The sequence below is a fragment of the Trifolium pratense genome, linkage group LG1, assembly GCF_020283565.1.
Source record: "Trifolium pratense cultivar HEN17-A07 linkage group LG1, ARS_RC_1.1, whole genome shotgun sequence".
NCBI classification, from domain to species: domain Eukaryota; kingdom Viridiplantae; phylum Streptophyta; class Magnoliopsida; order Fabales; family Fabaceae; genus Trifolium; species Trifolium pratense.
This window is the reverse complement of record NC_060059.1, coordinates 47,068,282-47,094,289: the sequence shown is the minus strand read 5'-3', so window position 1 is coordinate 47,094,289 and position 26,008 is coordinate 47,068,282. Positions and strand designations below refer to the sequence as shown.

Sequence of the window (26,008 nt, the reverse complement as noted above, 5' to 3'; positions counted from 1 at the left end):
CCTCATTTTACGTGCGAATCGAACGCCGATTTCAAAAAATAATACCGGAAACCTTTGTAAAATTGAAAAACGATCAAAATCCATATAAGGAACGTCGAGTTTCGTTGAGTATTGAGGGAGATCGAACCGGGTCAAAAACCGGGTCGCACGACCCGTTTCTGCATAAAACGGGTGGGAGGGACGATGAACAGTGCGCGTCGCCCACGCCCACTCTCACCGGCGGCGCGTGGGGGCGCGTGCGGCCTCAGGGAGGCTCTATTTTTTTTTTATTTTTTCATAATAAAATAGTAGATAATATTCTGGAAATTTTGGTATATTGTATGAAATTTTTGGAGACCCGAAACTATTTTTAGTTAATTAAATGAGTAAAAAGGTAATTAAAAATATTATAATTCCATAAAAAATTTCCAAAATTTTATGTAAAGTACTATGAATTATTTAGAACCCTCTTGTGTACCTCACTCTCCCTAGTTCAAGTCATGAAATTATTTTCACAAATTCCGCTGTTTATTTAAAACCATTTAACAAATAATAATAATAATTTCATAGATTTGTACTCTGAAACCAATTGTTTTTTTATTTGTTTCTAATAAAATATTAGATAATATTCTGGAACTTTTGGTATATTTTATGAAATTTTTTGAGACCTGAAACTATTTTTCGTTAATTAAATGAGATAAAACGGTAATTAAAAACTATTGTTTGCTTCTGAAACCATTTAGCTGGAAGAATGGTTTCAGAGAGTTATACTGTGAAACCATTCTAGCAGTAAAATGGTTTCAGAAGCAAACAATTAAAAATCAACTCCCCTGAAACCATTCTATCAGTGAAATGGTTTCAAAGTACAACGCTCTGAAACCATTGTACCAGCTAAATGGTTTCAGAATGGTTTCAGAAGCAAACAATTAAGAAATTACTCACTGAAACCATTCTACCAGTAAAATGGTTTCAGAGAGTTATACTGTGAAACCATTCTACCAGCTAAATGGTTTCACAGTATTATATAAAGATAATTAAAGGTAGTGAAAAATTGAGTTTTTTTTTTTGTGTCCAAATCAAACGAACCAAGTCTCTATTTGTAGACAAAAAAAAATTATGAATTTTGGTATAAAAATAAAAAAATAAAAAATTAATTTACAACGAAATAATTGAGTTTAAAGTATTAAATGAAAAAAAAAACACGCCAACCACCCAGCAGTTGACACGTGTCCTGCTTTTTTAAAATGAAATTTTCTCTCTCCAGGCGCAGATCTAGTGTGGTGCACGCGCTGGCTTATCATGGAGATGGATGATCTGGACTGTCTGATTGATCCGACAGCCATTATGAGATCATCTCTTGGCCGTCTGATGGAAATCAACGGTCTGTAACGGTGGTCCTGCGGTAGGCGCGCGACACTGGATCAGCGCCAATATGTTTTTTTTTTTATTATTTTAAAAAAGAAAGGGTATTTTTGTCCAACTCAAAAGGTGCATCTTGCTAATTTAGACCCAACTGGGTCTAAATTAGCAGCCCCTCTTTAAAGTTACTCTTGGAGTCAATATAACTCTCCTTATATATATATATATATATATATATATATATATATATATATATATATATATATATATATATATATATATATATATATATTCTCATACTATAACACATTTAACAATATTGAAATCTATTTAAAAAAAAACATCTTTCACATTTCAATGTCTCATGTTAACAGCTTCACAACAATTCGACTTAATTTACTCAGAGGTGTGTATAAACTTTCATTCTGTTTTGTTATTTATTATCTTTATTCCTGAAATCGATATTGTTTTAAAACTTTATGATAGCTTTATATATATATATATATATATATATATAAGTCCTCTGAATCTCAATCTTTTAACTGATCTTTTATATTATAAGCTTGTATACACAAGCAAACCCTAAACCCTAATTTGTTTTCCCTGTTTTCCCTCCATTTTATCTTGCAATTTTTATTAAAAAAAAAATACAATTTTGTCTTGATTAGGATTCAAACCCGCAACCCTTCAGTGCAAGACAATATTTCCAACCACTATGACAAGTATACTAATTGTGATTAAAATTATGTGCAATAATTGATAAGCACCATCAATTTTAAAAGTATATCATATCAAAATTATTGTTGACTATATTATTCATCACGAAATATTTTTATGTCTTTCCTGATCAATGATTTTTTTTCTACCGGATCATAAATTTAGAGAATAATTATCATGTGAGATTTGGAAAGTTATTATCACGTGTGATTTGGAGAGTTATATATATATATATATATATATATATATATATATATATATATATATATATATATATATATATATATATATATATATATATATATCTATATATATATATGGGGAGGGATCAAATTACACCGGTGTAACATTTGAGTAATGTTACACCGCCGCTCAATAACGTTTCAACGAATACAAATTTTACAAAATCCACCGTTGGATTGAAAGTTTATATCATTTAGATCATCCATGTTCAATTTTACAAAAATCTAAAATCGTTTGATATATTATTGAGACCGATCAAGATTAACGCTTTATGTGTTTTTTTTGAATACCGTTAAGCTTGATCAATCTCAATAACATATCAAATGATTTTAGATTCTTATAGAATTGAACATGAATGATCTATATGATATAAACTTTCAATCCAACGGTGGATTTTGTAAAATTTGTATTCGTTGAAGCGTTATTGAGCGGTGTAACATTACTCAATTGTTACACCGGTGTAATTTGATCCCTCCCCTATATATATATATATTCTCATACTATAACACCTTCAACAATATTGAAATCTATTTAAAAAAAAGCATCTTTCACATTTCAATGTCTCGTGTTAACAACTTCACCACAATTCGACTTAATTTACTCAGAGGTGTGTATAAACTTTCATTCTGTTTTGTGATTTATTATCTTTATTCCTGAAATCGATATTGTTTTAAAAATTTATGATAACTATATATATATATATATATATATATATATATATATATATATATATATATATATATATATATATATATATATATATATATATATATATATATATATATATATATAAACAGGTCCTTTGAATCCCAATCCTTTAACTGATCAGGAGAAGTTGGTTAATGAATTGCAAATTAGATATCGGACCTACTGCGTTGAGTTTTGCGTAACCGAAGTTAGTATAGTTCCAAATTTTTTAATAGTTTTTACACAAAAATTCTCAATTATTTATATTTAATTTTAAGCCAATAGGTTTGGTCTAGTGGTGAGGGGTTTGGGTAGTATGTTATAGGTCATGGGTTCGATTCCCACTCATTGTAAAAAAAAAATAATAATTATTTTATATGTTATTTCTATTAAAATTATGATACCGAGTATTGATATTAGGATTTTCACACACGACACAATTTTGCATTTAGTGAGTGATTTCTATTATATTTAGATTTAGATTGATACTTAATAAGGAATAAATAATATGCAGTATTCATCTTTTTATAGAACATTGTTAAATGGAAAAAACTCAAATTTCTTTTTTCCTAACATTTTTATTGTTCATTGATTTTATAGGGTGCAGTGATGCTTCTGAAGATGTTTTCTGCTGATTTTCGACACGAAATTTATCGTTTCGCGACTTTGGTAGATCCGTTCGCGAATCAATTTGAAGTATTAGTCGAAAAAATTAACAATAACATTTATTTAACGCATGGCTGGTATGCTTTAAAAGATTTTTACAATATCAGCCGTATCTGGGCTTGGGTTACATTGGTATACACCGGAAGAGGACAATTTGGTATAATTTTAAGGGATAGGTTTCGTGCAGTTATAAATTCATACTCATTATTTTGATGTTAACATTGCAGATTTAATATAAACTGATGATCAATTGATACAATATTTACTAGCAGACACATCATTAGTTCCCGATATACAAAATAGTTTAATACACGACGAATTGAATTAACAAACAATCATTAGCTGAAGAACATGTTAGATTGATGTCAACTATGACTTCAAAGCATCGTAAAGTATATGACACAATCATGACAAGAGTTAATGAAAACAAACCTGGTGTGTTTTTTCTTTATGGTTATGACGGTACAGGGAAGACATTTATCTAGAGGGTCATGTTAGCCGCATTACGCTCAAAATGTGAGATAATTTTAACAGTTGCCTTAAGTGGGATCGCTGCATTGCTCATACGTGGTCGTAGAACAACACATTCAAGGTTTTGCATTCCTCTAAATGTTGACGAGTTTTCAACATGTACCATAGTTCCTAAAAGCCATTTGGCGCTATTAATACAAAAAGCAAAGCTCATTATATGGGATGAAGCATCAATGATGCACAAACACTGTTTCGAAGCTGTTGATTGAACTTTAAAAGATATTCTCAAGTCTGTTGATGAAAAAAATAAACACATTCCCTTCGATGGAAAAGTTGTTGTTTTTGGCGGAGATTTTAGATAAATTCTACCAGTAATACCCAAAGGTACAAGACCAGAAGTTGTTCATGCTACTATTAATTCTTCGATTCTTTGGAATTTTTGTGAAGTTTTAACATTGAGTAAAAAAATGAGGTTTCTTGGTGGTGCTTCGAGTGCAGACATTGAACAAAGAAGATTGTTTTCTGAATGAGTTTTGAGTGTTGGCGATGGAGAAATTGGATATGACAACGACGATGATTTAGAACTTGACATTCCATCAGATTTATTGATTCCAAATTCAGGTGATCCTCTTGCTTCTATCGTTGAAAGCACATATCCCCAACTTTTACAAAACATGAACGATATAACGTATTTCCAAAATAGAGCTATACTAGCTCCTAAAAATTCAATAGTCGACACAATAAATGATTATATGTTGGATTTAATTCCCGGCGAAGAAAAAACATATTTGAGTTATGATACCCCACTCACACAAAATGTAGACGGTCAAACAGTGGATGATGTTCATACTCCCGAATTTTTGAACACGATTTCTACGCCGGGACTTCCAAATCATAAGTTGAGACTTAAAGTTGGAGTTCCAATTATGCTATTAAGGAATTTGAATCAAAAATTAGGATTATGCAAATGGAACAAGACTTATTATTACGAGATTGGGAAAACGTGCTCTTGAAGGAAAAATTATTTCAGGAAGTAATAGTGGTGATCAGGTTTTCATACTTAGATTTTCTCTGACACCATCTGACGTGAGAATTCCTTTTAAATTTCAACGGAGACAATTTCCTATAATGATTTCTTTTGCGATGACTATTAATAAGAGTCGGAGACAATCTTTAAAGCATGTTGGGATATATCTTCCGTCGCCAGTGTTTTCACATGGTCAGTTGTATGTTGCAATTTCAAGAGTTACTTCTATAAACGGATTAAAAATTTTGATCATCGATGACGACGGTGAAGATACGACTAAGATTTCAAATGTGGTCTATAAGGAAGTTTTTGTAATATAACATAATTTTCTTTGTATGAATATTTATCCAAAATTATTGTTGAACTATCGTTTAGTGTACTCAACTTTTTTCATATACCTTACATTATTGGAATTATCATATCTTATTTAATCATTATATATATCATTATATATCTTACAGCTAATCAGACCCGTGCACCGCACGAGTCGATGTTCTAGTTTTTAAAAAGCTAATTAGAATGAAGATCCGCACGTAAAAGTTTGTTTTTTTTTGTGAGTTTATTTGTATATCTATCTATTTATTTCCTTCCTATACTTTTTATTTTCTCATTGAATAGTTCTCTCACCTATTATTATTATTATTATTATTATTATTATTATTATTATTATTATTATTATTATTATTATTATTTTTATGATATCATTGGATTCGTAAATTTAAATAATTTCGATCTAAAATATAACACATTTTTTGAAGAACTAAAATATAACACATTAACACGGATGATGCCAGGACTATAAACTAATTTTGTGTAAAAGTATAAATTGTTTAAGGGAATTGTATAATTGTGTATCTTTAGAACAAAATGTATATAAGTTGCATAAATATATATGATATTGTAGTGAGATATGAATCTCACTCAAAGTGAGTTTCTTGCAAAATGAGCGTCTTAAAGGAAATTGAGAATGGTAGTAGCGCATACACTCGCACCTGGTCCGCACCTCTGTCGGCGAATATCCGTTTGGTTATTTAGCACAAAAATTAACTGTAGCATCTGATGCAACATAACAGACCTTTTGGTTGGGGGGTTCAAATTGCATTGCACTGCACGACCCATTAGGAATGCCGTCTCCGTCAACTCTGTGTGGGTCCACCTACAACCAATCATCCACAGCTGCACTGCAACGCACACTTTTATTCCACATTACCGGAATATGCGGATAATGCGATCATATATATGCTGCTGATTCATGGCTGAGTAAGAATAAGGCACTTCTTTTCTCTTTTGGACAATTAATCAATTAATTTATTTATTGGTTTTATATTGCCCGTTTAACTGATTAATATTATAAATTGATTCTTTAACTAACTAAAGTTATAAATTAATCAATTAACTTTAATTATGTTTATTGGTCATGTCAACAAATGAAATCTACTTGGCATCTGCAAAATCATTGAAAATTTGACATGTCAGAAAAAAAAATCTAGTTTATAGACCATTTTAAAATATTTGAGATTTTGCAGGGACTAAAATAAAAAAAAAAGTAATTACAGGGACCAAAATCATATTTAAGCATATTATCTATAAGGATGACACAAATAATCATTGCCCAAATAATTTCAAAATGTCCGTGATAAAAAAACTAGGAAAAATAATATGCATTGATAATTTTACACCGTTAATTAATAACAACTATGTTTTCTGTCATGCTACCACACTTCATTCCATTTTATTGATATGACAAAAAAGATTAAATCATTTTTATTAGCTGTCAGCGTAAAATTAGTTTACACTTTTTTTATAAGGCGACAAACATCAAGGGACAAAACAATATTTCACCCCATAATTTGCCGATAACTCTTTATTATTATTATTATTATTATTATTATTATCATTATTATATTAATAAAAAGAAGAAAAAAAAATAAAATACAAACAACAAAGAACCGAGCGAACATAAACCTAACACGATGAGCCCATATAAAAGCACGTAGGACAATGAAACATACCAAGTGAATGAACCGACTTTCAACACGGAAAGGGTCCACGTACCTGTTACACATTGCAGCAAATGACGATGGATTTTTCAAGCCAAATAGTCCGAAATCAAGAAACGATAAGTATATTGAAATAGACTGACACTATTTGTTTAGAATCCAAAACAACGTAAAACCAATCGAAAGTCAGATTGAGGGATGTTCAATCAAGTAGGTTGAGCACCTTAAGCATAAAAATCACAAAAAAAACTAGTGAACTCCGTAGCTCGGCGAACTACCACTATAGTCAGCACGGAGTATCTACGCACCTAGTCCTTTCGAACAATATCAGGCTGAATCTGATTCGATCTTGATGGTTCCAACTCGTGGGAAAAACTTTCAACAAAAAATAGTGTCAATCCAACAACACGCGTCAAGAAACAAACACGTCACAATGGAGAAATTTTAACAGCCCAAAAAGGGGTTAAAAACAATTTGAAACAACATGTTTGTTGAATAGTATGCAACACCGATGCAACCAAAGCAATCTCAAATATTTAGCTTCCAATTAATCAAATAAAACATCAATTAAACGCTGGAATTGGAAACACATAAACCTGGTTCAACTAGTGGAGAACAACATCAATCTGGTTATGAACAAACCCAATAGAGAACAAACTTTTATCGGAATAAAAAACAGCAATTCCCCTTTCTGGTAATCATCCATCAACCGCCAATCAACAATCACAAAAAACTGACAGTGTGTATCATTTTTTTTTTTGAACCAGACGGTGTGTATCATTTAAACTCAAAAAAAGACATTATTTATTTTTTATAAAATCACTCTATATAAATAAATTAAATTCATAAAAGAAATAGAAAAAAATATTAAAAATATAGTAGTAGATAGCGTAGAAGTAGAATAGTGATACTGAATGAAAGGTAAGAAAATTCCTTGATTCCATGGGATATATGCCCTTTTTATTTTTTTCCCTTAAATATAAAAAACAGAGCGGGAAGAGAACGCGTCGCTTACACCTCACATTTTCTCAATTCCTCCTCTACTTAAGCATCCTCTTTCCTTCTCCCTTTTCCATTGCACACTCAACAAGCAAACCAAACCAACCCATTCACACTTTCGTTACTCCCATTTTCTCTTCGAGATCTGTGCTTCCTCTTTATCCTTCCTTCTCAACTGTCTGTCGGTGAGTTTTCGTTTCCACTTTTACCTCACCGTATCGCTAGGGTTTTCCTTCCATTTTCATTTCTCCGATACTCCAAAACCACACGCAACATTTTTTTTTTTTTTATAATCTACATAATAGTTTCTTGTTTGATCGTTTTTTTGTTGAAGCGTTGGTTTTTCAAAGGTCAAAGCCGTTTTGCTGATTTTCTTTGTGTGTGTGTGCGCGCGCGCGTTAGGATTTTTATGCAATCGAATAGTTCAGATCTATGGTCGTTTTGAGTTTTTCTACCGTTTTTAATACTGTGATGATGTTATAAATTGTAACGGTTGATGTTCAGGAGTGTTTTGTTCTGCAAATGGCTTCTGAATCGGAAATTATGACAGTGGTTGGTTTCAACTAATTTTACAATTCTTTATTCAACTTGTTTATGGTTTTTTGTTTTAATCTTAAGAAACGTGTTTTATTTGCTTTCTGAAGGGTGTTTCTGAGGTAGTACCAATTGAAGTTACCGAAATCGTGATGAATGTTAATTTTGTAAGTCGTAATTGCAATGTAACAATCATTCGTGTTGTTGTGATGGTGTTTTTGTCAGATTAAGGGATGTATTTTTATGTGTTAGATTATTTCAGTTTTAATTAGTTTGATCTTCAAATGGTGTGAATGTGATTGACTTTTTTATTTTACTATTATTAGTAGTTAGATTTTTTGGTACCTTTGTGTCTGGTGTCACACACGTGTCAGTATCTAACATTGCTTCACATTATTACTAGTGTAGTGTCTGATGTCCATGTTTGTGTCCGTGATTGTAAAATTATGTTGAAATTTTAGTGAAATCATGTCCAATTATTTGAGTATGCTCATTTCCTTTGTTTGGTTGTGTATGCCATTCTTTTTATCATTATATAAAAAAAGTATGAGTATGATGGATTTGATTATGATTATAATTATTTTATTTATATTTTCAGGCTGAAGATATGGCTCCACCAATTGAGACCCCAAACAAGGTTCCTACCTCGAATTATACCTCGCCTCCACCTCTAAATGAGAGGATCCTTTCATCCTTGACTAGGAGATCTGTTGCTGCACACCCTTGGCATGATCTTGAGATAGGTAAACAATTTAATTGAAACGATGGCTACATGTTAATCACTTAATTGGTTGGTCACAATGTGCTGATACTATGTTTGTTTTCTTTACTTATTTTGCATTGTTTTATTCTAACCGTCTTTTCCCAACAATGTAGGTCCTGAAGCTCCAAAGATCTTCAACTGTGTAAGCATGCTGGACACCAATTTACAATGATTTGTATATGTTTCTATGAATAATAGAATTACTTGGGTCCCATTTACTTTCTAACAATGTTATCAATTTTTACTTTGTATTTGTTTGGCTGAGTGACATTTAGTTATTTTTCTTTTTAATTGTGATTGAGAGAACATGGAAGCGAACTAGAGAAAATGCATTTCTGAAAACACTGAAAATAATGTTTTGAAGTTTTATAGAATTTTTTAAAAAAAAGATTCAATCTATTTTTAAAATTTATTTTCAAAAACTTCCATAATGTCTTTTCTAATATTTATTTTTAAAGTGGAAATGTATTAGGCCTTATGGCTATTCTATTATTCTATGCGGGTCTTGAGTTTTTTCCAATAAACTTAAAAAAGTCAGCAGGCCCTTAGTTGATGTCGACTACCTACCCGCTTTTCTTGCCTGAAAATTAACAGATTAGATAGTTCTGATTCTGTTTTCATCCTTGTTTTATCTAGTTAGGGACTTTTATTATAAGAAATGGCTTTCTTGTTATATTGCTGACCTGTTGAAGGGCCACATGTTGATTACCCAGACACAGATCGGACTTTATTATTTATGTTTTGTTTTTTTTTTTTTTTTTTTTTTTTTTTAAATTCCTTGCTTCTCCTTACATGCTATATAATGGTATGTATAAGCTTTTTCAAAATTGTAATGTAATTTTCTTCTATCACAATTTGATCTTAGGTTTGTTTACGTTGAGCTTGAATTGTTATTTTCTCTATTAGACTTCAATTAAGATCTTCATGAGAAATCTCATTTGAATACTTCATTTGTGAAATGTTGATAAATTTTTAGGTGGTTGAAATTGGGAAAGGAAACAAGGTGAAATATGAACTTGACAAAAAAACTGGACTTATCAAGGTTATTATGGTTTTATCTCTTTTTGTCCTTTGTTGTACTTGTTGCCCTTGGTTATTGCTGATCATGCTTCTATGTTCAGGTTGACCGTGTTCTTTACTCATCAGTTGTGTACCCTCACAACTATGGGTTTATCCCCCGCACTATTTGTGAGGATGGTGACCCCATTGATGTCTTGGTTATTATGCAGGTACTTGTTTTCTAGCTCATATTGTCCACTTCCCATTACACATTAACTATTGTGATCATTTCAGATAAATATGAAATGTGCACTACATATTTATACAATACTGTTCTCAAATTTGGAATCTGTTTTTAGTTGTTATGCGATTTGCCTAGTTATTCACTGAATTCCAAAGGGAAACCTCCATGTATTGGAAAAAAATTCGAAGTTAATCTATGACTATGATTTAGCCTCCTTATTACGGTGATCAAAATGTGAGCAATTTCAAAATATGACTACTCTAATACAATTTCACAATATTCAAAAAGATGCTGATTAAGTAATAAGCTGACTTTATCAAGTAATTAGTAGGGATGGCAAAAATATCCGTACCTGCAAATATCCGCGGATCCGCCACGGATACGGGGCAGATAATTTATTGGATATCCACGGATGAAATAAATGGATATTTTAATTACCCGATACTTAATGGGTATGGATACGGATTTAATTATATTCATGCCCACGGATATCCGTACCCGCTAATAAATAAGAAAATTACTTAAATATCCTTAGTTATTAAATATAAAAGAGGCTTTTATATTTCGCATAACTTTATGATGAATTTTATTTTAGTTAGAAATGTATGTATATTATTTTTTAAAAGAGAAATATATGGATATTATATTAAGTTTTGGTAAAAAGAAGAAAAATGAATGTGGTTACATTGTTGTTAAATTGAAAGTGAAATGTATGAATATATTATTATGTGTTAATATTTTTTTTTTACTTCTTTTAAGAAATTTTAGATAATCAGAAAAAAATATTTTTTTAACAATTTATCATCCATGAATATCTGTTAATATCCGCGGATACCTCAAAACCCGCGGATTATCCGCTTAGTGGATACCCGCACGGATATGGAGCAGATACGGATATCATATTTATCTAATGGGGTGAACACTGATATTATACTATCTGCGCCCATGGATATCCATTGACATCCATAGTAATTAGCTGGCTTTATTGAGTAGTAAGTTGACTTCATCTAGCTTTACTATGTTTGATGCATCTTCACTGCTCTGGGATGCTAATTCTTGTGCTTAAATAAAATAGGAGCCAGTTCTTCCTGGTTGCTTTCTTCGGGCCAAAGCTATTGGGCTCATGCCTATGATTGATCAGGTATGTGAGACATTCCATTTGGCAGATGGCAATAACCTGTCTTTTGATTGTTATCGATCAACCACTAATTATTGTGAAACTCAGGGTGAGAAAGATGACAAGATAATTGCTGTCTGTGCTGATGATCCTGAGTATAGGCATTACAATGACATCAAGGAGCTTCCTCCACATCGTTTAGCTGAAATCCGTCGTTTTTTTGAAGATTGTATCCTTCCAAAAATTTCAATCTCTATACTAGACTAACTACACTGAAATACATGAATTTTTCTTTTACTGCGGTATTATATATGATACTTCTTTTTATATAATTTTTCCTTAATAAAAGTAATTAGACAAGAAGAATGAGAACAAGGAAGTTGCAGTAAACGATTTTCTTCCTTCCTCATCTGCCTTTGAAGCGATTGAGCATTCCATGTAAGTATCAATGATCTGACTCATGCATACTAAAGTAATCATTTTCTGTTTGCGGATGGATAATCGTGACATTGATTTGTGTAAAAAATGTCTGTTTTCTTCCTACTTTATATCATCTGTTAAACATAGTAAATGTAATCCAGAATTTCAGTTTTCGTACTCTCTTTTAATAAATGCATTGCTCAAGGATAATTTAGAGTTTATAATATTTTTATTTTTGGTTGTGAAGGACCTTGTATGCGGACTACGTTGTGGAGAGCTTGAGGCGGTAGTGTTGATCCATGTGGGATTCTGCTTGCTTGGTGTTGAAGATATGTTTTGAAGGCTGCCAATTTTATTACTATGATTACGACGAAAAAAATGATTTGTACCGTAATCCTATCCTATATAGCATGTACATTTGTCTCACAACTGACACATGCATATTCTACACATATTTGTGCTAAACTACTTTGTTAAATTTTGATTGTCAAATGATATATTCGTTTTTTGATATAAAAATTTGTTTAATATTCATTCTTGCCTCATTTATGTTGTAAGATGCCACTCGGTTATTTCCTACACATGCAATGATATCATTAATTAGAGGGGTTCACGTCTATACCAATTTAAAATTCACTTATTTTAAAAATAATGTTTCATGTTTGGTGGTAGCTGCTCTGACTCCTTCACCTATCCTTACATAAAATGGAAGGCAAGTGGTTAACAGTGTTGAGTTAGAAAATGCACATGAATGAAACTCACGTTCAAAATGGACTAAAAGAAAGGAGCTGTGATATATCAAAACCAGACTATATATGTAATAAGCATTATTCGGTCAAAACCGCTTATAGGACTCTTCAGATTAAAAACGGACTAATTTGAGAGATACTGATCTCATTATTCACTAGTGGAAGGCCTAATTAAAGTCATGTTTTGCTATGTATATGAACTGATCTTGCACAACAAGTGGCATCAGCTGTACAGGAGAAAACCTAATGCAATTTCAACCCTCTATTATTTCAAAAATGTGATCTTATAGAATCTTCTCTCCGGTAGTATGATATTGGAGCAAGGTAAAAAACCAGAAGATTATCTCTACTAGGAAGAAGCCTATACTTATACTAGTGCAATCCACTCAAGAAATGTCTTTTCTAATTAACCATTTGCAAACAACTAGCCAACTTGCACATTTCCTTTCTTGTCTTTGGTCTCTAGTTTCTACTTACTCAGTAGAGATAATCTTTTGTCTTTGATCCAAGATAAAAGCATAATACAAACTTTTTTGGAATAGGCATGATAATCTTAAATCCACAAAATATATACTTCCTCTACTCCTTATTATTAAAAAAAATAAATTATTTTTTAAATTCATTAAATGATTGATAATATAGATCAAATCTATCAATTATTCAATGAATTGATTTTTTTAATATAAGAATTAGCAGGAGTATAAGACAAATGTCTGTTCAATTTTTAACTGAATCTGATAGGCAAAAACACCCAATCCTAATTATGAAAGAGGAATAAAATCCTATTGTGAATAAAATATCCAAGACTTTTCAGAACAAATCAAACATTGTACCAGGAAATAGTATTGAGTAATGGTGACGCGACATGAGTGTTTTTGGGGTTTCTGAAGGTGACTTTTGCAATGGTGGTGCCACTGCCAGCGCTGGTGAATCAATGAGAATGAAAGCTTCATACGACAAATATTTCAAATACTATTAAAATAAATTGAGATCTCACTCGAGATGGTGTGTAGAAATAATTTCTTTTCCTAATTTTTTTTGGACTAATTTTCCTATAATTTTTTTAATCTAAACAAAATATATTAAAAACAGAAATGCTATTGAAACACATTTCAATACCAAAAATCCAACAAAAATACTATACTATTCATTTATACCAATATTTCTATTTTATTTTTATTTTTTATATCACACTTTCACACATGTGACTTTCTTTTCCATTTAATTTTTTTTCCTTTCTCTTTCTTCACCAAACAGCAACACACACAGGACACATTCTCAACCTTCTCATCACTTGTCTCCGGCTTCTCTCCCTCACCACATGTATTTAGCGCCTTGCCACCTTCGTTAAGCTCACTTTTCCTCTTCTCTGCATTGTGGATTTATTTTTCTTGACATCTTGCTTTTAGAGTTTCATCTTCAATTCATAGAAAATCTGATTTTAAAAGGTGAGTTAGTTAATTTCATCTTCAATTTCACATTTTTCTTATTTACAATAACCTTCAATTTCTCGTTTCCTTTCAATTCTTCAAATTAAATTTTCAGTTTAGGGCAATTGTACTTCCTGGTTTCCAAATTATTTCGGTTAAACATATGGTTCAATAATTAATGGTTGTCACTGATTTCTTCTTGTCTTGGATTTGATATATAATTATTTTTATATTTAGATGTGATGAGTAGTTTAAACATATATGTTGGAAGATTTGTTAATTGTTAGTGTAAGTGCTTATAATGACTATGAGGGGAAATTTTTGCTTTCTATTTTTTTAGTATTCTCACTATCTATGAACATTCATCATCATTGTACACAAGCTATTTGATAAAATGCTTAGAAGAAAAATAGTGTACTTTTTTGGAGTGATTTTTTTTTTTTGACACAAGTTTGGAGTGATTTTTTAAAACCATGTATATGGTTTATGTTTTCAATGGTTTTTTTATGTGGCTAGTAAATTTATGGAAGTTTAGAGTTGCTAATATATTCACTAGTTTCTAATGGTTCAGTTCACAGTCCGGATTGATATAGCCTTACTCCGGTCTACAATCTATGACCGAACCGCACCGCCGCTGTTCTCCCTCGACCACAATACAATTGCCACGGCCGCTCTTCTCTGTCGATCGATTTCTGTTTTTCGCTCTTCTCCGTTGTTCTCTCTTTTCGGCAGAAAATGTAAATGTTCAAGTCTAACATTATTTGGAAAACGGATGGACAATGACATTTGCCAAAGGAACCCATGCTTATTTGATAAGTGAATGATAGTCTATGTATTTGGTATTCTAGACGATGAGGCATTAAAATGCGTACTATGAATTATCATGGGGCGTTGTAGAAGTATTAACTTGGTTGCATTTCTTTGAAGTGTTGGTGCTACCATTGAAAGCTTTCTCTTTGTAAGAGGTGTGCATAGTACTACATGTGAGTATACGTGCTTTTTGGCATAGTGCTTCAATTAAGCAAACTGGTATAAGATGTACATGTCAATCTGTTCTCTTTTTTTAATGAATGAAATCTTCTAAATCATGTGATTAATTTTGAATTGATTCATTTGATTACTATACAAAAGTTGGACTAAGAAAGAAAATAGATGCTCACTGAGGCCTTGAAGGAATAAGGATAAAAAATGGGCTAAGCTCATTGTAACAGTTGTCATAATATTCTTGCATTTTTAGGTTGGTTCATTGAATGCGGTGCTTAGATCAATCGACTTATTTAGGATTGATACTTATCATTGGGAATGCAAGCTGATAAACTAATTGGTTAACTCAATCACAGGACAAGATTCACCAGTTTGCATGAAATTTGTAAATTAGTGGTAGTACATGATGAATTGTAATTTTATTGTAAAATTGTGTTAAGACATGATGAGTTGTAGTTCCATTGTAAAGTGTTATCAATTTGTTAGTACAAGTTTGTAAATTTTGTATTTGGGTATAATGAAATAAGGTTATTTTGTTTCATTGCAAATTTTTCTTACCCACAATGCTGCAAAGACTTGCAATAATATCAATTTGATATGGTTTGAACCCATACAGAGAAAAAATTGGGATTGATCACTAATTTTGTGAATAGATTGACCGCTTTTTTTTTTCTGATGGATTGATCACAATTTTATTGAGTATGAATTATCGACAGGAACATGAAATTAACCAATAGGAGACCAATATGATAAAATTATATATTGACATGAATTATTGAGAAAATTGACAAAATTGGGTTTAACCATTCTTTTATGAAAGATAACCAATTAGTTATTCTGATGTAAATTATTGGCTTTAAATTATTGATTCACATATAAATCGTGTAAAATCATGCACATTTAACTTTATTTTAACATATAAATCACACACCAGTTATGAACAAACGCGCATAAATCACAACATGCAGCATGAAAAAATGTACAAACAGAAATCACCAAAGCTAAAGAGATCATTTTAGACCACGGTCCTACTTCACGTTGGCTCATTTAACCTAAATTAACTTTAATTTTACCAACCAGGTGGGTGGGTTATGTTTATATAACTGGGGAGTTGTTTAATAGATTTGGTTAACTAACTTCAAATCTTTTAAAGATAAAAATATCATTCAGCTTTAACTTTGTTTTAACTTTTTCATTTGAAAACAATCAAAAGTGTGTCACATGTACGCTGTACAGTGTTGGTCATGAACAAATAATGAGATTCCTTAAAATTTCACCAACATGGATATGTGGAGTCGCGTGTATATAACCGGGGAGTTCTTCAACAGATTTGGTTAACTGGCTTAAAATCCTTCAAACTTGAAAAAATATTTACCTTTAACTTTATTTTAACTTTATCATCTGCAAACAATCAAAAGGTGTCCCATGTACAATGTTGGGTTTTGAGTGTTGGCTACAATTTTGCAAAAACAACAACAACCAACTATTGGACCAAGATGTCGTAGCATGTTTGTACAACATGTGTCTCCTGAAGCAGAACGCGTTATACTCTGTTTTTATATCTTGTGAAGATTTGATTTACAAATAAGTTCGTGCTCATCCAGCAAGCTAAACACGCCTTCCACTACAAGTTGTTTAAAAGGCGATTTGTTTTATTTGTTACAAAAATATGTTTCAATATTTTTGCATCAAATCTTTTAGTTGAAGAAATCTTTTTTTGGAGAAAATATTTTCTCAAAGAAATATTTTTGGGAGTGAAGAGTTTGTTGAAGAATATCTTGTGAGCTGACATCGCGTTTTCCAGCTGTCAACAAAAGATTTACTAGGTTGATTTGTTCCTCAAGTTTCTCAAGTTTGTTATAAAAGTTTAAGGAATTATTTAAAGTACGATATGTAGGCACCTTAAAGTTATTAAAACCGTTAACATTTTGGATGTATTGATGACTTTGATATTATGTAATGTGAGATACTTATGTTTATGATGGAAAAAGTTGATGTTTGCAAACAAATATCTAGTTTGGGATGAATTTTTTAAATTATTCAAGGAATTAAATTTGTGCAAAAATTATTAAAAAATAGAAATTAAAAAGAAATAGAAATATTTTAAAATGAAATAGAAATTGGGACGGAATATAAAGAATATGTCGCCAAATTGGGACGGAATTTAAAACATTTGTCGCAATATTGGGACGGAATGAAATAATGTGTTTAATCAAATAGTTCACAATCTAGATGTGGGGGTTATGTGTAGAATTTGTAGATGACCGGGGAGTTGGGGTACAAATTTGGTTAACTAGCTTAAAATCTCGAAATTTGAAAAAATCATTCACCTTTAACTTTGTTTTAACTTTATCATCTACAAACAATAAGAAGTGTGTCCCGTGTACAATTTCACTCTTGAACAAATAGTGATATTCCTTGAAATTATTCACAATCTAGATGTGGGGAGTTGTGTGTAGATAACGGAGGAGTTGGGCTACAACTTTGGTTAACCGGATTAAAATCTTCCAAATTTGAAAAAAAAAATTCACCTTTAACTTTATTTTAACTTCATCTATAAACAATCAGAAATGTGTCTCGTGTACAATTACACTCTTGAACAAATAATGATATTCCTTGAAACTAGAACTTTGACCCATGCGGTGCATGGGTCTAATTAGGTGTAATATGTAACAATAAAAAATAAAATACAAAAATTCTAATAGCATTTTCAATAAGAGTAGTATAGGGAATTTCATGGACTAATTATTCTATATTTGTTTATGTGCTTATTTTATATTTTATATATTTTTTAAATAATTTTTGAACCCCATCGTTTTGTTTACTTATTAAAAAAAATTGCTGATAACTAAAGGTTAAAAAATTGATGATAATTAAAGGTTAAAAAAAAAAAATTAAAGACATAATCAAGAACATAAACTTAAGTAGACATCCATAAATAAATAAAAATTGTGATTAATTCCGCCGTTCAAATTTATTGAAAACAGGGTTAACATATTAGGATTCCTAAATTCTTTCATAATTGAAGCACATGTTTTAGCGGTTGAAAGGTTTTATTGTAAGTAAGAGATGCAGGTTCGATGACAAATCTGTATATTTTTAATATAAAGCTGCAATAAAAAGAAAGAGAAAATGAGGGGAAAAAAATTTGGTTTAGGGTTAGCTTATGTTAGCAAGCTTATAATATAAGAGATTATCGGTTTTTAATTGTTTAAATTGTGCAATGAAAATTGATGGTGCTTAATTGTCGTATGAAATCTTTTCTATGAAAGTTGATGGAGCTTAACACTTTGTGGACATAATTTAAATCACAATTGGTCTGCTAGTGCATATTATATCAATTGATCATCGGTTAATATTAAATCTGCAATATTAAAAACAAAATAATGAATGTGATTAGTGACATGACTATGGTTGTGTTTGGTTGTATTGCAAAAAAAATTGATTTAGTAGAATTGAGTTTGATAATAACTTTCCAAATTACACGTGATAATAACTTTCCAAATCTCACATGATAATTATTCTCTAAATTTATGATCCGGTAGAAAAAAAAATCATTGATCAGGAAAGACATAAAAATATTTCGTGATGAATAATATAGTCAACAATAATTTTGATATGATATACTTTTAAAATTGATGGTGCTTATCAATTATTGCACATAATTTTAATCACAATTGGTATACTTGCCATAATGGTTGGAAATATTGTCTTGCATTGAAGGGTTGTGGGTTTGAATCCTAGTCAAGACAAAATTGTATTATTTTTTAATAAAAATTGCAAGATAAAATGGAGGGAAAACAGGGAAAACAAATTAGGGTTTAGAGTTTGCTTGTGTATACAAGCTTATAATATAAAAGATTATTCACAATCTAGATGTGGGGAGTTGTGTGTAGATAACGGGGGAGTTGGGCTACAACTTTGGTTAACCGGATTAAAATCTTCCAAATTTGAAAAAAAAAAATCACCTTTAACTTTATTTTAACTTTATCATAAACAATCAGAAATGTGTCTCGTGTATAATTCCACTCTTGAACAAATAGTGATATTCCTTGAAATTATTCACAGTCAAGATGTGGGGAGTTTTGTGTAGATAACGGGGGAGTTGGGCTACAACTTTGGTTAACCGGATTAAAATCTTCCAAATTTGAAAAAAAAAAATCACTTTTAACTTTATTTTAACTTTATCATCTATAAACAATCAGAAATGTGTCTCGTGTATAATTTCACTCTTGAACAAATAGTGATATTCCTTGAAATTATTCACAATCTAGATGTGGGGAGTTGTGTGTAGATAACGGAGGAGTTGGGCTACAACTTTGGTTAACCGGATTAAAATCTTCCAAATTTGAAAAAAAAAATCACTTTTAACTTTATTTTAACTTTATCAATTATAAACAATCAGAAATGTGTCTCGTGTACAATTACACTCTTGAACAAATAATGATATTCCTTGAAATTATTCACAATCTAGATGTGGGGAGTTGTGTGTAGATAACGGGGGAGTTGGGCTACAACTTTGGTTAACCGGATTAAAATCTTCCAAATTTGAAAAAAAAATCACCTTTAACTTTATTTTAACTTTATCATAAACAATCAGAAATGTGTCTCGTGTATAATTCCACTCTTGAACAAATAGTGATATTCCTTGAAATTATTCACAGTCAAGATGTGGGGAGTTTTGTGTAGATAACGGGGGAGTTGGGCTACAACTTTGGTTAACCGGATTAAAATCTTCCAAATTTGAAAAAAAAAAATCACTTTTAACTTTATTTTAACTTTATCATCTATAAACAATCAGAAATGTGTCTCGTGTATAATTTCACTCTTGAACAAATAGTGATATTCCTTGAAATTATTCACAATCTAGATGTGGGGAGTTGTGTGTAGATAACGGAGGAGTTGGGCTACAACTTTGGTTAACCGGATTAAAATCTTCCAAATTTGAAAAAAAAATCACCTTTAACTTTATTTTAACTTTATCAATTATAAACAATCAGAAATGTGTCTCGTGTACAATTCCACTCTTGAACAAATAGTGATATTCCTTGAAATTATTCACAGTCTAGATGTGGGGAGTTGAGTGTAGATAACGGGGGAGTTGGGCTACAACTTTGGTTAACATTCACCTTTAACTTTATTTTAACTTTATCATCTACAAACAATCAGAAATGTGTCTCGTGTACAATTTTACTCTTGAACAAATAGTGATATTCCTTAAAATTATTCACAATCTAGATGAGGGGAGTTATTTGCAAATAATTGTTTTATCATGTTTGGAAGGTTTTAAGTTTGTTAACCAAATTTGTTCCCAATTATCTACACATAACTCCCCACATTGATATTTTTAATAATTTAAAAGAATCTCACTATTTGTTCACAAGTGAGATTGTACATGAGACACACTTCTGATTATTTTTGAAGATTTTAATCCAGTTAACCAAAGTTGTAGCCCAACTCCTCCGTTATCTACACACAACTCTCCACATCTAGACTATGAATAATTTCAAGGAATATCAATATTTGTTCAAGAGTGAAATTGTACACGAGACACATTTCTGATTGTTTGTAGATGATAAAGTTAAAATAAAGTTAAAGGTGAATGTTTTTTTTTTCTTTTCAAATTTTGAAGATTTTAATCAAGTTAACCAAAGTTGTAGCCCAACTCCCCTGTTATCTACACACAACTCCCCACATCTAGACTATGAATAATTTCAAGGAATATCAATATTTGTTCAAGAGTGATATTGTACACGAGACACATTTCTGATTGTTTATAGATGATAAAGTTAAAATAAAGTTAAAAGTGATTTTTTTTTTTCAAATTTGGAAGATTTTAATCCGGTTAACCAAAGTTGTAGCCCAACTCCCCCGTTATCTACACAAAACTCCCCACATCTAGATTGTGAATAATTTCAAGGAATATCATTATTTGTTCAAGAGTGTAATTGTACACGAGACACATTTCTGATTGTTTATAGATGAAGTTAAAATAAAGTTAAAGGTGAATTTTTTTTTTCAAATTTGGAAGATTTTAATCCGGTTAACCAAAGTTGTAGCCCAACTCCTCCGTTATCTACACACAACTCCCCACATCTAGATTGTGAATAATTTCAAGGAATATCACTATTTGTTCAAGAGTGAAATTGTACACGGGACACACTTCTTATTGTTTGTAGATGATAAAGTTAAAACAAAGTTAAAGGTGAATGATTTTTTCAAATTTCGAGATTTTAAGCTAGTTAACCAAATTTGTACCCCAACTCACCGGTCATCTACAAATTCTACACATAACCCCCACGTCTAGATTGTGAACTATTTGATTAAACACATTATTTCATTCCGTCCCAATATTGCGACAAATGTTTTAAATTCCTTCCCAATTTGGCGACAGATTCTTTATATTCCGTCCCAATTTCTATTTCATTTTAAAATATTTCTATTTCTTTTTAATTTCTATTTTTTAATAATTTTTGCACAAATTTAATTCCTTGAATAATTTAAAAAATTCATCCCAAACTAGATATTTGTTTGCAAACATCAGCTTTTTCCATCATAAACATAAGTATCTCACATTACATAATATCAAAGTCATCAATACATCCAAAATGTTAACGGTTTTAATAACTTTAAGGTGCCTACATATCGTACTTTAAATAATTCTTTATGTTCTACATTCAAAAATCATCAATATACTCATCAACATGTGTACCATCATTTGCATTACTTCCATGAGTAGTATTACCAATAGAAGGATTTCGTTCATTCAAATCTGTTGGATCCATATCTATATTTCCATGTTTAGCTTGCGGCAATTGTTTTATTTTGACAAGCAACTGTTGTTTGTAATCGGCTGTCTTAATAGCGGATAGATGCAGGCCAAAAAATACAACTGATGAAAGGCTCCAAGCATAGAAACAGATCAACCAAACATGCCTGAAAACCACCAGCAAAAAACAAATGCTCAAAACAGAATCACAACTGCATAGAGAAAAAATAGGCAGCATTGCATCTCAGAAATCCAAAACCAAGGTCAGGCTAAAAAAGGGTACCAAAACAAACCCAGAAGATACACTAGTCATCTAGCTAGAAACTCAAAATCCTTAAAAACAAAACACATTTTTCATACCAAGACACCTATAACAGTACTATACAACTTAAATTGAAGCTCCCCTCTGATTTACACACTTTAATCCTCACACTGAGTACACTATAAATTAGCTTATGGTATCTAACACATTACTACGAGTACTCCAATTCTAATCATGACACACCGGACACCTAGAAACAAACAAAACAAAACAAAACCACCAGCAGGAAAATCCAAGCGATAAGACACCCACAAACAACAGATTTAGTTCATGTAGCCTAACCTTTAAGCCATATACCATCACCAATATATACTCCACACCCAACCCTCACAAATATAGTCCACATACAAGATGGGAAGAATAAAAAAAATCCACTTAGTACTGAACTATGATTGTGGTATGAATCAGACCAACTTCAACTCCACAACAGATCCTCACAATCCAAGAAAATAGCAATTATATATCATGTCAATTACTTCAAACCATTATCATTGCAGCACACAAAATTTAAAAGAAAATAAAAACAATTTTGCATAGTCATTCAATCATAGTTTTTCACAATTTAAAACGCGAAGTTGAAGAATAAACAATATCAGTTGACATCACGTTTTTTACACAATTGAGTAAAATTAATCACCAGTTACTGTTACATATTCACATTCACTTATTCAGTTGAAATACTTTCAAACACATTCATACAGTTTATTTATTTTCTGGAAACCCAATCAGCAATAACAATTTGTTAGGTAACAACAAAGTGAATTATTAGAATAAATATTTTACATGTTTCACCATAGACATTGCACAAACTTTGTAAAAATTTCACATAAACAATATACTTTAAAACCAACATTTAAATGCAGAGAGAGGAAAATGAAAAGTCAAGTGTAATACAGCATCAGTACAGCTATTTCTAACAGAAGTAATGTAGTTCATGGTTTATATGTTGTTCATACATAAGATATAATTTGGTATAAATAGAAGAGCTGGAACTGAGATATAGTTTTCCTCTAGCTTAAAACTTTGCTTCTATCAGATTTAGTGGTAAGTTGTAATATTTGAACTTTGAAGGAAAAAATAGAAACCATGTTAAATTAATTGTATAAATTGTAAGGCAAATTTAGGCTAAAAGTGATCATCAGATAGATTTCTAAGAAACCTCACATAAGCTAATCAGTCCTTACATTATCCTTGTTGTGCCGTAAGTTTGACCTTTCAACTGAGTAGTAATTGACATCAGTTATTTTATTAAGGTTTTCAAAGTCAAAATACCAATTACTAGAGCCTATGCTCCCAACAAGTTTAGATTGATGACATTCGAAATTAATTGTAAGTCATAGTTATTACCTTATCTTTCATGATTTAAATTTATAAAGCTTTGAAAAGACTTCTGCAAAACAATAAGCTATGCTTATCAAGGAACTTGTGTAACGTCAAACTGGTTGACTCACTTCCGGCAGTAGAAGAACCTACAAAACCTACAAAATGGAAATTGTTATTACAGTACAAGAAATAAAGGGAATTAACATGTAAGCTCTCATACTTCGTAAGAACTCATTAATAAGTCATAAAAAACTTTAGAATTGCATGCTCAATCTTCCAACAAAGGAACTTAAAAAAAGACACCCTTTATCTTTTGACAACTAGGATCCCAAAACACAAATCATGGTTAAACTTTTTGGATCATAATCTATTATAACTCTTTTCAAAAGGATATGTGTGTTATCATCTAAAAAGAGTTCTTCCAAGTTTTGTGATGAATACGTCTCATTAGATGTCATGATTTCACATTTTATCATAAACCAATTCCACATGTTACATAAAAGTATATTATTGAACCATTACACATAGGGGAATTACACCAATAACAAACACAAAACTCAGAGTCATGTTTACACGCTTAAATATCGGTGAAAACTTGATTTCAAACATTAACTTCATATTCATTTTGATATACAAATTTTAAACATTGAAAGCTTGAAAGAAAGTTGAAAGAAGATTGAAATTTTAAAAACCTAATTACTAAATTTCAAAATCATACTGAAATTTCAAAAACCTAAAAAATTTAACAATAAACAAATGAGAAATTGAACCTGGATTTTGAAGATTGAAGCTGAAGGTTGAACGAATCTGAGGAGAAGGTTGAATGAAGGTGAAATCAGAGAACGGCGGTGGAGGAGATTGAACTGTGTTTTGGGTTGAGATTAGGAATTTCACATGTGTTTTGGTGGTGTGAGGGAGAAGAAAAAAAATTAAAATATAAAATCTGAAAAAGAAGGCCACACGTGTGGTTGATGAGCAAATTGACAAATATACCCCTTTGTGTTGTATATTTGTTTGGTCTTTGTGTCCCTATAGCATTTCTGTATTAAAAATTACGGAACCTGCACATCTTTTTTAATAGACTTGTTTTTTTCGCGTTTCTACCGTTTCTCACTCGCGTTCCCCACCTTCTTCTCCCCATTTCTGCAAGTTAAAAAAATGAAAAACCCTTAAAAAGAAATCACTAAATACCCTAAAACGTGAAAAACATTGTCCAACTAAGGATTCCCGGGAAAGAAGTGAAGATTGACATAAGGTAAGCCCCTATTTGAACGTTTCATTCATTTTTCTGCCTTTTTTTGCGACAGGTGCGTTTCACTCTCTGGATGCGAACTATGTATTAGATGTTCGCTTTCCAGAAAGTGAACTCCTCTGTTCCTGAATCAATGGTTGATTCAGTTATGTTTTTTGGTTTTTGTTGGATCGTGAGTTGATTGAAGTAGTTAGCAATGGGGGGAAGTTGTTTAAGTTTGCTGTTGACATACATAGGATTAAGTGGTGGGAACCAGCCAGCCATTAAGGCCACAGGAATGTCGGGGCTGGCCGACACAGGATACACGTTCTTTGATCCCGGGTTGTTGTCTATGTCATCTGTTAGGCAAGATATTTACTGCGCCTGGTGAAAGAGTCTTAAGAGATTGTTAAAGAAAGAAGTTTAGGACCAAGAGAAGTTGCTGACTAAGTTGAAGGCTGACATGAAACAAACTAAAGAAAGTTTACTGGATGTGAAATAAAAGAATTACTTCTAGACTTCAAGAATTATCTTCATGGCTCGAATATAACTTTTGTTATCAAGGAGGAGGAGGTGTTCTGTGGCACATGCATGTTGCTGCTTCTGGGGAATACAACAGCACACCAATTTCAAATGGAGGAGGTGGTTTTGAGATCAATGGCAGCAGAGCTAAACCAGGAGACAAGAAAAGCTGGTTCAAGAAACGAAGGGAGGAGGGAAGGTGCATTCGTTGTGGTCCGGGTCATCGTTGTCCAAGTGTTAGTGAATGGACCTGCACAAGTGTTAAGTATAAACGATGATGGAACAAGAGTGTAAGTGAATAGACCTGCACAAGTGTTAAGCAGGAGGATTGACTCAAGCACACATTATGGGCAATCTATAACAGACAGTGTGAGGGGAGAATAGCTAATCTTTTCTTTTGTGAACCAAACTGAAATAGTATGAGCTGAACTTCTATCTATAAGAACTCAACTG

At 31.5% G+C, this 26,008-nt stretch overlaps 1 protein-coding gene and 2 long non-coding RNA genes across 4 annotated transcripts; 2 read left to right on the top strand and 1 right to left on the bottom strand.

Annotated features, from left to right (window-relative positions):
• Positions 1-8,133: 8,133 nt before the first annotated feature.
• Positions 8,134-12,759, top strand: LOC123905282 (soluble inorganic pyrophosphatase 4). Of its 2 annotated transcripts, XM_045954896.1 has the most exons (11): positions 8,136-8,333; positions 8,653-8,700; positions 8,793-8,849; positions 9,281-9,425; positions 9,559-9,587; positions 10,422-10,487; positions 10,567-10,674; positions 11,764-11,829; positions 11,914-12,034; positions 12,162-12,243; positions 12,473-12,759. In XM_045954896.1, exons 2-11 carry the CDS (start codon positions 8,671-8,673, stop codon positions 12,513-12,515), a joined length of 747 nt encoding a protein of 248 aa, XP_045810852.1. In that variant the 5' UTR covers positions 8,136-8,333; positions 8,653-8,670; the 3' UTR covers positions 12,516-12,759. The 2 variants fall into 2 exon arrangements, with proteins under 2 accessions (XP_045810855.1, XP_045810852.1); XM_045954899.1 differs by lacking the exons at positions 8,653-8,700; positions 8,793-8,849 and having other exon boundaries at positions 8,134-8,333.
• A 1,321-nt stretch (positions 12,760-14,080) lies between these two features.
• On the top strand, positions 14,081-15,929 carry LOC123905277. Its single transcript, XR_006808356.1, has 2 exons — positions 14,081-14,422; positions 14,976-15,929. It is a non-coding gene; the product is annotated as an uncharacterized LOC123905277 (long non-coding RNA).
• Positions 15,930-21,933: 6,004 nt separating this feature from the next.
• On the bottom strand, positions 21,934-24,792 carry LOC123905273. Its single transcript, XR_006808355.1, has 3 exons — positions 24,573-24,792; positions 23,827-23,957; positions 21,934-22,324 (listed from the first exon to the last, which is right to left on the bottom strand). It is a non-coding gene; the product is annotated as an uncharacterized LOC123905273 (long non-coding RNA).
• Between the last annotated feature and the right edge of the window lie 1,216 nt (positions 24,793-26,008).

Bases quoted from the DNA above. Each gene is read 5' to 3' on its own strand.
- LOC123905282 (XM_045954896.1), top strand. From the start codon at position 8,671: ATGGCTTCTGAATCGGAAATTATGACAGTG. The intron at 9,426-9,558 runs GTAAACAATTTA...CCAACAATGTAG, and splicing joins TTGGCATGATCTTGAGATAG to GTCCTGAAGCTCCAAAGATC. The intron at 12,244-12,472 runs GTAAGTATCAAT...TTGGTTGTGAAG, and splicing joins GAAGCGATTGAGCATTCCAT to GACCTTGTATGCGGACTACG.